The sequence below is a fragment of the Montipora foliosa genome, chromosome 11 (genome assembly GCF_036669935.1).
Source record: "Montipora foliosa isolate CH-2021 chromosome 11, ASM3666993v2, whole genome shotgun sequence".
Classification (NCBI taxonomy): domain Eukaryota; kingdom Metazoa; phylum Cnidaria; class Anthozoa; order Scleractinia; family Acroporidae; genus Montipora; species Montipora foliosa.
Genome location: NC_090879.1, coordinates 34,415,025 through 34,427,678, shown reverse-complemented (window position 1 = coordinate 34,427,678; position 12,654 = coordinate 34,415,025). Strand labels below are relative to the sequence as shown.

The 12,654-nt window shown below is 40.8% G+C and overlaps 1 protein-coding gene across 1 annotated transcript in view; it reads left to right on the top strand.

The window, feature by feature from the left end:
• Positions 1-12,623, top strand: part of LOC137976275 (putative phospholipase B-like 2) — a 30,733-nt gene extending 18,110 nt beyond the window's left edge. Inside the window, exons 9-11 of the mRNA XM_068823571.1 lie at positions 5,526-5,678; positions 6,204-6,363; positions 10,708-12,623. Coding sequence (XP_068679672.1) covers positions 5,526-5,678; positions 6,204-6,363; positions 10,708-10,887 — 493 coding nt within the window. The 3' untranslated portion in view covers positions 10,888-12,623. The remainder of the gene's footprint in view (positions 1-5,525; positions 5,679-6,203; positions 6,364-10,707) is intronic.
• Positions 12,624-12,654: the final 31 nt, after the last annotated feature.

The following is a 12,654-nucleotide window of genomic DNA, read 5'->3' as shown; positions in this document are numbered from 1 at the left end:
CTTCACATTACACTCTCATCTGTTATTACCACGCTCAGCTGCATTCAGTGACCAATTGGACGTAAACAATTGGACGTTCGGTTCCATCAGGCATCTTGTGGGAGAGCACAGCCCCTAATCCATAATCTGAGGCATCGCTTGCCAAGATTAATTCCAGATCTGGCTGGAAATGCACTAAGAATTTCGCAAACTTAAGGAGTTTCTTGGAATGTTCAAGGGCCCCTGCTACTCAGTCTTCCAACACCATTTCGTGCCTTTGGGGTCTTAGAAGCTTGTGGAGAGGTTCGAGTACAGTAGCAATGCCTGCTAGGAAGCGATAATAATGGTTCAGAATTCCTAGGAATGCACGTAGCTGTGTAGCATTCTCAGGTGCTGGGGCGTTCTCTATGTCTTCCAAAAAAGGTGACTTCGGGCACCATATTAAAAGGGCCCGGGGCTCAAAAGCAAGGGTAACCCGTTAACCAACTGAAAATCCGCCCAACTAACCCGACATGGCTAGTATAAATTAATTTCCTTACGTATTAAATTATGTGTAAGAAATTATCTTTTGACAAATAAATGATAATTTTTAGGAAATGCCGATATTTTCTATATATTTTCTTTCATTGCTTTTTGTCTCAAACAATCTCCACGATCGAATCTAACTGCTGCCATTTTGAGCCTTAAGGCTCTGGGACGAGGTTGTGTTTGATCTGGGGATGCGGACGCAACTTTATCAGATTCGCCATCTTGCAATCTTCGTAAGCCACTAACAGTTAGCCACTGAATCAATTGACATGTAGAGATCTTTGCATAGATTTCTTCGAAAAAGGCATGCTGCAGGTGAAAGTACTGTTGATGAAGAAGAAAAATGTAAAGGTGAGAAAGAGAACAAAGGACAAAAAATGGCATGCCAGAAGACTCGAGCTCCCGAAAGCGTTATGAAATTTAAGAAAAGCGGAAACACGAGGGAATTTTGGGCAGGAGTGGAAAAAAACGTTTGCATGGCTTCAATTCGATGAGAATAAACAGGAAATGTTCTGTACCATCTGCAGAGAATTTCCAACCCTGGTAGTCGCTACTATCAAGCTGTTCAATATTTGAGCAATGATTGTGAGCTTGGCTACCAAACTTTACAATTGTTGGATTGTGTTCAAAGCTGATAATGGACGCAAAGATAAACGATAACACATTAACACAAATTGCAAGCCATGCTTTCTTGTTAGATGAAGTAGGCGACATCCGGGTTCTTTTATTTTTACAAGTCACAGGACACCCAGTGTCGAGTAACTTGAGATCACTCCCAACACCCCAACTTGATCTCATTTACTCTTAAATCTTAATTATGTTTACAAAAGATATGTATTGCAACCCAATGTATAATCTACTGTGATTACTGCATACAAATAGTAATTTATCTATGTGCAGCCATAATACATAGTTATAAACTCAACAATATAATTACTTATAACCAAAAATATAACTCTTAAACTTAATATGAAGCTTTAGTTTTGTTGTTGCCTTAGTCATAACATCAGCAACCATGTCAGTAGTGGGACAATACTTGATGACTACTTTACCAGTACTTTGGACTGTGCAAATAACGTGGTAACGGACATCAATGTGCTTTGATCTCTGTCGACTGACAGGACTTTTTTCACAATGCAATTGTACCCTGCTTATCTTCAAAGATTGCAACAGGTTCACACATTTTACCAACATCGTTCACCAATTGAGTAAGGTACAATCCTTCTTGCACCGCTGCTGCCAATGTAATATACTCTGCGTCACAGGATCACAGAGCCACTGTTGGCTGTTTCCTGGATTTCCAGGATATGAGGACCAACTCTATTCAAGCTGAAACAGTACCCACTAGTACTACGTCTATCGTCTGATTATGAAGCCCAATCATCATCACTATAGCCTACAAGCATTAGGCCTTCATCACATTTCCTGTAACACAACTCTTAGTCAAGATTACCTTTTAAATATCTCAACACATGCATCGCTGCAGTCCAGTGCTCCTGAAGTGGCTTAGACAAGAATTGGGACAACCTAGTAACAATCCAGCACATGTCTGGCCTAGTGCACGTCATGGCATAAATTATACTACCAACAACGACACGATACCTTCTAGGGTCAAAAGAGATTTTTATTCCAAAGTTAAGTTTCTTCTCTGAGGATGTGGCCCTTGGCTTACAATTTGTCATTTCAAATCTTTCAAGTACTTTACTTAAGTAATGCCTTTGATTCATCTAGACAAAACCATTCCCTTGTTCAAAGTTAATTCCTAGGAAATATGAAAGTCTACCAAGATCTTGAAATTTCTCTTGCAGCATTCGCTTAGTGTCGTGCATAAGCTCCATGTCACTTGCTGCAACAATGATGTCATCCACCCATATAAGTATCATGACCAGTTTCCTCCCAATTTGTTTTGTATAAACACAGTGGTCCACTAAGAAACAGTGTAATATATTGTTCCAATTCTACCCGTCTGTTACAAACCATACAGGGACAAGCATCAGGGTTAGTGTCATGCCGTAACAGCATAGAATTTCTCGGCTGTCATCACCTAACAGATGTTCTGTCTGCACCTGCTGTTCACCGACTCTCTTTGTGATGAATTTAACTATCCTGTACTTTGCCAGTCTCTGGGAAATACACTAGATAAGCAGGACTCCCTTTGCCATACCCGAGAAAAATCCCTTTCTTACACCTAGGGTCCAATTTCCGCTTCTTCTGTGTGTAAGCATAACACTCAGATCCAAAAACTCTCGTGTTAGATAAATTAGGCTTGCGGCCTGTCAAAGCAAAATAGGGTGTTTTCTTCAAGCGATTGTTGTAACACACATTGCGCGTGTATGCAGCTGCCATTCATTTGCATATGGCCAAAACTCCTTACTTAAACTGCTCTGTATGAGTAAACATCTACCCATCTCAAATAAAGTTCTCCAGTGGCGCTCAGCAGTCCCATTTTGGTACGGAGAATAAGGTGCAGAGGTATCATGCCTTATCTGGTTTTTTCTCAGAAGAGACTTAAACGCCTGAAATATAAATTCCCCACCATTGTCCGACCATACGCACTTGACTTTACCAAATGGGGCTGAGTCCGCTAGAAAACTCTCTGTAGCAGCTACAGTGTCACTCTTATTCTTCAGAAAATATACAAATACTGCCCCTGAAAAATCATCAGTAAATGCTAAATAGTATCTTTAACCTTCTCTAGAGATTGGATCAACAGATCCAACAAGGTCAGTATGGACTAGTTCCAATGGTTCAGTCGCACGTAAATCAGGTTTCCTATTTCTACTTTGTCTCAGTTTCCGTTTTACACAAATCTCACAATCACCAGGTCTACTGGTATTAGTATGGCTAAATTTCATGCAATCCTCTACAAGCTCTAATTTCATTATGTCCTCATAATCAAAGTTTCCCAAAATTTCATGCCAGTCCTTTAGATCACTTGCATAACTGACAGAATCAGAATCAATTATATGATATGTGCTTAGATAGTATAATCTACCATGTTTCTCAACGTTAAACTTAGTACCATCCTTGTAAACAAGTTCAGCAGAATTTGGTTGGAAAGTTACTCTAGCACCTCTCTCAGTTGCAGCGTGCACAGAAAATGTGTCTTGAGGATTAAGATGGAATGTACAAAGCATCCTTCAGAGTTTTCCAGTCGAATCCTCTCTTGAGTGCAACAATGTTCGATCATGTTCCATTTGCTAGTTCAATGTAATGTTTATCTGGTTTGAACGTGTTGTCAAACTTGATAATCTTGGATTCATCATTTATGATGTGTGCACTTGCACCACAGACTACCAGCAGTGTGTCAGGCTTTCTTGAGTGTACTTCACTTGCATGTGCATTGGTTTTAAATGCAATGAGTGATCATGAGAATCACACGCAGCTTCACAGGCTTTATTGACCTTGTCTAATCTGTTCCTTGCCTTACGATGGAAAATTCCGACACAGTGTTTTGCTGCGGCAATTGCTACACCAGTGGCTATTTCTTGGTTTTCTTTCTTACACCAGCGTGCAATATGACCTAATTGGCCACTGTGCACATTTGTAACAAGTAACATCATTCTTGGTTTCCTTCGCATGTTGCTTAGATTCGATGTGGTCATTTGTAGCCTTCATAATTGAGTCATCTCCGGTGGCTATTCTGGCTCGTTCTGTATCTTCGAAACACATTAAACACATTAAACACAAACTGCGCGCCAGGCTTTCTTGTTGGATGAAGTAGGCGACATCCGGGTTCTTTTATTTTTACAAGTCACAGGACAACAACAATTTGGTTAGTGAAAAAGATGTCTGTTAACCCAAAAGGTTAGTAATCCAAAAATTTAAATTCCAGCCCTGTTAAAAGAAGCAATTCTCTTTCCGCAGCCGCAATCCAGTTTCGGACAACTTCTTTAAGTACTGCTTCTAGGTTGGCAAGGTAATTGTTGTCATCCTTCTCACTAACCAGAATGTCATCCATCCAGACGATGACATGAGGGATGCCTTACAAGAGGTTTTTCATTGTCCTCTGAAAAATTCAAGTTACCGAGGAGACTCCAGACAGTAGTCTGTTATACTGCAATGAAGTGTGTGTTGATCGTCGTAAATTTCCGAGGTTCCTCATCCAGGGTCATCTGCTGATAAGCTTGATAAACTTTGCACCACGTCCCCAGGGTAGTCAAAAGATCCTCTGTCTTCGGTATCGGATAGTTTAGAAACTTGGTTAACCATCAGTTTATGTTCTCATAGATGGATGGTGGCGCAGTGCATTCTGGTAAAATGCAATGGATTCTGGTTAAACGAAATGTGTTTTGGTAAAAAGTGGTGAATTAGAGAATTCGTCGAAGCTTACATACTTTTCCTTAACAGATTATGTTGCTGGGAATCGAGCTAATGTGTGAAAAAAAAATTGTAACTTAATTATTTTATTCACAATACTTCTACAAGGTGGCTCTTTACTTGTAAAACCTACTTATACTTAAAATGACTTCGTGTCATGTAAGGAACGGCACCAAAAAGGTTATTGATTCATATGTAATATTTGTAGAATAAAACAATTAAAAGATGGTGGTGATATATGTCACTGAGGGCGCTTTTATTTTATCAGAACTGGCCTGCAGACACAAAGGTTTGCAAAGAAAATGCAACAATATGAAGGAGAAGTAAATACATCATGTCATCCTCAAAGTGTGTTAACTTGAAGGCGTTGTAGAGTTTGCCCTTCTAAATACCGGTCTGGCTGGTGAGTTCTGTCAAATTGAAAGCGTCCGAAGAAATCAAATGTGTATGACTTCTGAATAAAAACTTTCTTGATTCCTTCGCAAATGAAAAGTAATCAGATAGTTGTCCAGCACTTTCTGGGACAGAGTTAACCTATGGAAGCTATTGATTTAATAGTATCTGATGCCCTAGCTTGGAATGTACACAAGAGGGGCTGCTGTTGATCGCAAGTTATATGAGAATGGAGCACGGAACTCCAGTCTTAAATTTAACTTGTTTTTCCATCAGGTGTTTCCATCTGCTCTTTCTACTTGTAGGTTTTTTCCGTATATTTTCAACATGAGTGGTGGAACAGAAAATGTGAAAAAGTTTGGTTCGTGGTTCAGTTATGAGGGATCACCTCGAGCTCAGATCTTCAAAAGGGATCACCACAAGGTGGTTGATATGAATTCCATGATGAAATTGATGAGGTTTGTTTTAATATGATGTTTCATTCTTCTGTAAGGGGACTGAAAATCATCCAATCCAACATAATTTACGTTAAGCAGCATTTCCTTGGGGGCTCTGGGCTTTACAAATTTATTTTTGCTATTTTTTTAGTGTAGTTTTAAGAAAAGGATCGAAGGTTAAAGAAAAATTAAATTTTATAGGAGGGCTATGCGAAAAATGATAATTTTGCAGTCAAATTGAACATGACAGTATGTCAAATTATTCCAACTACAAAGTAGACCCTGTCTCCCAAATTTAATAGATGCCTTTATTGCAGGCCTTTTGGCTAATCAAAAAGGGCGGAGAAAATCCAGGAAACCAATTAAAACTCGAAGTAATTAGACGTAGCCATTGGTTTCACTTCTGATTGGTAGAAAAAGTGGCGCGAGAACTTTGAACCAATCACTGAGTGAAGTAATGCAAAACCAAAGCAATTCCCTGATTACTTTCGACACTCAATTGAAAACCGCTCTATTTTGTCTAACCTCCAATCATGTGCTGTTCAGATACAATGACTACCAACATGACCCACTGGCTCGTTGTAACTGCACCCCACCATACAGTGGCGAGAATGCAATCTCCTCTCGATCAGACTTAAACCCAGCAAGTGGAAAATATCCATTTAGAGCCTTAGGACACAGGTTAAGTGGAGGAACTGATGCAAAGGTAATCTATTTTGACATTGTTGTGTAATATCCTGTACCGTGGCATCAAACTTGTATCTTAGTTAGTATATTTGTACTCAAATATTTACTCGTTAGTTCAAATTCACCTTTTTTCCCAAACTCATGTACTTCTCCCAAAAGAGGTTTCCGTTTTTGCTACAGACATAAAAGTCAAATTATTTCAGACCCTGAGTGCTGTGGACCACTGAACTTTCCCAATGTATCATCTTGCAACTCTGACATACTATTAAAGAACTTTGAGGGTGCCAAATTGGCTTCATGACCGAGAGAAATGGAAGAATGTTTTCAGTTGTCTGGGCTTGTGAATACACAGTTTTGTTAGGAATCCAAAGTATGCCAATTAGGCAGATAGGGTGAGTTAGAACGCTTGGGAATTTGTCGGAAGAAAATTGATCCACGTACTTACAGTGTATCTGCACAATTTGAGCAATTGTCTCGTGTAGACACCTGAATTGAACGTTTAAGGGCTTATAAAGGACTAGAACTTCATAGGAATTCTCAGATTTATTTTGCAAAGGCAGAATGCAGTGATGGCCGCGATATAAACAGATTCGTCACACTTTAGTTTAACACACTTAAAGTCACAAACACGCCATGCTTCTCGACTTCTTTGCATCATGTAGCACAATACAATACATACTTAATTGACCCCTCTCCCCATAGCGGTTTTTGAGGGCCAATGAAACACAATGAACGAAACGACAGAACACAACAACAACAACCGTTAAGAATCCCAACTGGCTGGAGGCAAACCAGTTGGTTATTTACTCCGGTGTACTACACCTTCGGCTGATTTCAATATGAGTTTTTGTCCCTCCCGGCTTTGTCTGAACAGTGGAAGGCTCAGTCTCAAAGGTGGGAGTTAACTCTCCGGATGACTTGCTGTTCTTGACAACAGCTTTCTCTCTCGGAGTGATAGGGTTATAAAGAGCGTGTCGCAAGCTTCTGATTCCAGTCACGATCTCTAATTACTTCATCCAGAACACTCTCATTGGTAAGTAGTTCCGGTAACTAGGACTTAAGTTCTCTTCCAAACATTAGAAATGCTGGGGTTGTTCCTATACTGCTGTGAGGGGTTGTTCTGTCTGCTAAATGGAATTTGTCCAGTTCTTCTTTCCACGTTTTGCGTTCAACTTCAGCTATTTTGAGTGACTTCAACAACGTTCGGTTCTAGCGCTCTACTTCCCCATTCGCTTGGGGCCAGTGGGGAGTGGGTTTTCGATGTTCGATCCCATGTTCAGTTAGAAAAGCTTTACATTCTTCGAACACAAATTGAGGAACATTGTCCGACATAAGATTGAATGGGTAGCCATATCGTGTAAATATGGGCATTAGCGCATCAATCATCTTCTGCATGATAGGTGGTTGTGTGCATGTCAACTACTTCAAAGAAACGGCTGTAGTAATCCACTAGAGATAGGTTTTCTCCAGAAAGAAATTGACCTAAGACATCGAGGGCTACATCTCGCCACTTTCCGGACGGTGGTTTTACACGCTGCATTGGCTCAGGTGGACAAAATTCTCCCACTACTTGGCATCCAGGGCGGCTCCACATCAAAGTCCATTTTGGGCCACTTTCGTTCTCAACTGTGTTTTCCTCTTCATAATACCTTGATGGACCTCATGTGCTAAAAGCAGTTCTAAGGCTCTGAGGGATAACGATCCTTCTTCCGTGCTTGACTAACTTTCCTACTGTGCAAAGTCCATTCTTCACGCTCAGGGAATGAAGCAAGTTTTATTGAGACCTGTCACCACTTTGTATGCAGTATCTAACACTACACAGTTCAGGATCTTTTTCTGGTTCTCTTTCGACTTTTATTGCTGTAATAGCCATTGGCGTACTTTCTTGTACAAAAGCTCTGACAGAGTCAGCTTCCTCGCCACTGGGATCTTTCAGATCCATGAAAGTTTGCCTTGAAAGGGCTTCAGTAATGTAGGTCTTACCAGGACAGTAAATTACTCTGAAATTGTAGCCCTGCAAGCTAAGCAACCATTGTTCTATATGTGCAGACGGTTTAGAGGCCGTGTTATAAATGTGTTTCAGAGGTTTGTGATCGGTCTCTAGTTCGAATCCTCGACCATATACATACAGCTTAAATCTCTCGTAAGCCCATACCAATGCAAGCTCTTCCTTTTCCGTTTGGGAGTCGGCCAGCATTTCCACGTTAGTAAGATTTCGTGATGCATGGGAGATTACTCTCCACATGCATCTTGTAGCTGAGTGAGAATAGCTCCTAAGCCTGTTGGACCCGCGTCGGCTGCAATTCGCGTTCTGCATTCATTCTTGAAGTAGAAAAAGTATGTGCTTGGGTTGGCAGATCTTTCAACTTCTGGAAGAATTTCTCTTGGGCGTCTCCCCACATGAAATGTTGATCCCTTCTTCTAAGGATTCTGAGCGGGTCGGCAAACTGGGCGTAATCTGGCATGATCTGACTTCTGCATTATTCTGTGGTGGCTTGGCATTTTGAATTACAGACACCTTCTCTTCACTTGGTGAAATTCCTTGTTTGCTCATGTCCAAAGAATGTTAATTTTGAAAGTCTGAACTGACACATCTTCTCATTCATTGCAGCCAATCAGGGCATGTTTGACAATCTTCTGATATTTCTTTGGGGCTGAGGTCATTCCAAACGTCAACCTCTGGTAACGATGTGTGTAATGAAGGAAGTAATATGACGTAATTCTGCCGCATAAAGTTCTACTTGATGGAAGCCCCACTTCAGGTCCAATTTACTGAAAACAGTAAACCCGTTTAAATCATGCAAGACTTCCTCGATGATAGAAATAGGATGCCTCTCCCTTTCAATTGCTTCATTAACTTCTCTCATATCGATACAGATGCGATGACCTTCCACAACGGTAAACCCGGCTATAGACCCATTTCAGTAATTCCCAATCTAGAGGATAAAACAATGGTTGCTCTGTCCCCGGAGAGAAACAAACCTTTCAAATGCAAATCAATCTTATTGTTTACACACCTCTCTCAAGTGTCCCAACTACAGTGTACATCAATAGGTTTAGTTTGGCCGTAAGCAAACAGCTTCCTTTCGTACCTTCGGGATATGCATTTCTTATGCTCCTTCCTGTTTTAAACTCTCCCACGTATCACGATCCACCATATTGCATGTTGCCATTGAGTAAATAAGGACATTCGTAACCTGCACACCTCCAATGCACGAATCAGCAACTCTACTCAAGCCATTGGCACATTTCACAACAAAATGAAATTTGGTTAGCACCATCTGAACGCTGGTTTACCCCTGGACGTTTCTTTTCCACTTAAGATCGGCAACGGGCTGCAAAATGGCTAAGGAGACCACACTTGTTACAGGCTTTTTCGAGTGCTGGCCAACTCCTGTCTCCTTCAGAACCAGTTCAGTTCTGACTGATTCTGTTTACCTGCTCAGGGCCTCCCATGGACTGCGGCATTTGAGTGTTGACCGCCTTATAGACTCGTACAGTTTCCTGTGGTACAGTCAAGGTTGCATCACTCGCTTTCTTGAGAAATTTTCGACAAAGTTTTGAATCTTTTCATTTTTTAATGATTTGATCTGGGATGACTTTATCCACGTTAGCAAAATCACAACATATAGCTTTATGACGTAAACGGCAAACCAACTGGGCCTGGTTGTTCGAAAGCCTATTAACTTAATACAGGGTTAGTGCATGTAAACTTTTGTTTCATGTTTTCAGCTTTTTGGTGAAAGTTTCTTTTGCTTGTTTTGTTTTACAAGATTGACTTCTTCTAATGTTAATTTTTGCCGAATATCAGCGTTGAACAGCATTTGAGAGCAGAGAAATAAACTCCTTGGTTAATTTTAATCTGGTATTAGAGTTAATCGGCTTTTGAACAACCCGGCCCTGATCGATCGATGGCTTCTCCCTCTATCTGTTGCATCTGGCGGAATACGTGTCGCTCAAATGGGACGTTGACTTTCGGCGTAAAATTGTTATTTAGAGCTGCTAAACAATCGCAGTTTCGTTATCCTCAGGTACGAAAGTGTAGTAAATCTCTTGTAATTCCGTACCTCCTGAAAGTAACAGAAGTGCTATTTTCTGACCTTCATTGCTTGCTCCTTAATTTCGAGGCTACATAAATGATAAAGGCACGTTTCCATTGAACAGAAATTTGGAGTCAACGTGAAGTAGTCCATGGACTTGTCTAAGACTTGTTTGACGGTCGCTCCGTCAGGATCAGTGGGAGCGGTGTCTGACATTTGCAGACTGCAGACTGCAGACTGCAGACTGCCTACAAATAGTTCTGCATTTGGTGCATGCTGTGTGGTTACAATTATAGCTGTCTTCATGTCACTTTTTTTCACAGATAACCAATTCGGAGATGATTAAAAGCTTTAAATGTCTGGCAGTGAGTGGCCCGACACATGACCAGCAGCCCGTCTTCAAGTGGAGTACATCAGGCTCGGACAGACCCCTTGGCCATCCTGACGTTTGGGACTTTGAACCACTTGTGGTCAAGTGGAATGAATCACGATATGAGTTTTAAAAATATGCAGAAGACTTCAAAAGCCAGCATATAGTCTTGTCATTTGTGTGGCTATATGATTTTTTTCGCTGATTCACGGGTGAAAAAAGACGAAATTATGGACAAATAATCGCTAGAAGGGAGGATGACCCAAAGCTATCTTTTTTACTAAACGTTAAGTGTGGTTACATTGCTTGCCTTTTTAAATAACCCAATTTCCATAATTCTTTTTTTGCAATGCGTGAGCGAGCGAGCGGAATTCTGTGAATCCTGCAATCTGATTGGCTCTGGGTACGGGCGGAATTTTTCTATCTTGCCCACCAACCCGGGTGGAATCCTAGCCCAGGTTGCGTGAGCTTGTGTAATGACCTTAAATTTCCATTTTTGATTCCCAATCCGTTTACTTGCAGAAGTAACTGTTTTGTATTAGACAAGAGGCTTGGAAATAGAAAAAGCTGCCCTCGGCCTGCGACCTCGGGCAGCATTTCCAAGACCTCCCAGCTGGCAAATAACACATACATATCAAAGTTCACTCCTAGACAAAAGACATCACAAATCCTCATTTTATCTCCTTGGGTCTCAAGATGGTGTATTGTTTTTATATTTCCTTGGGCCTCGTGATACTGTATTGTTTTTTAAAACAATACACCAACTTAAAAAATGGAATAAAAGAATTGTATTAAAAGCGATCGATTGGAATTCAGAATTATTGATAAAACCGGGTCGAAGAACTGGGAAAAAAAACATTATGATAATAAAAGATCTCGGGGCAGAGAACAACAAAAAGTCAACTCGTATTATTTAAATTGGAAATTAACCATCAAAGGGTTATTTTAAATTTGATGTGCAGAAAATCTATCCGAGTTTTGCCCTGGGTACCAGAGGTTTTGTCGTGGCAAAATACGCCTTTGCGAATTGTCGGCCGTGAAAATGAAGAAAAATGTGGGAAATCTGGGAAATGGGATTAGATGCTTTTTGCTCTACCAACTGAGCCCAACGGAAGTATACATGTAATTTAGGTATTAGGACTAACTTTCCATTTTTACCCTGCTCAGAGATTTTTCCTTTCTTTGCATGGGCCCAGTTCAATAGCTAGACCAAAATGCTTTGATTGACTTTATAGGATTTCTAGCACTACAAATTACCTACCATTCGGTAGTAAATTCTGTGTGGTGGACCCATTTCTTTGGCAAAGAAAGCGTTTTGCAATTTTTGATTTATCAAGTAGATGAGGTCTCCTCAGACAAATAATTCAACATCCCATGGCAAGTTGTTTACTTCCTCCGTAGCCTGTTCTAGGCTCCCAGATAGTCGGGAAATCGAAAAACAACTACGTGGGAAAAGCGAGTGGGGGCTTTGCGTCGAGGCGACCAATCCCCCACTCATTTATTTTCTCTTTTCCTACCATCTGGGAGCCTGGAACAGGCTATTTCCTCCGAGTCAGAAGAGCATGAGTTGGGATTCCCAGAGGAACATGGAGCTTCCATTCTTTTGTAGAGATTGTGCTGAGGAGGCAGTGTGGCGCAGTGGTTTGGACATTTGCCTTGGGATCCAGGTTCAAGACCCATTCTGACCACTTGTTGAATTTGTTCCTGGTAGTCTTTGGTTCAAGTTCTTGGCTGCACTTGTAAATACCGTATTTACTCGAATAACTGCTGCCTTTTGGGACAAGGAAGCAAATAAGCACCGCGGTCCCAATGCGGCACTTATTCGAGGAATTTCATCAAATGGAAAAATAAAACACTAAGTAACTCTAACACAGCATGGGGGATTTCTTTGCATCAAAAT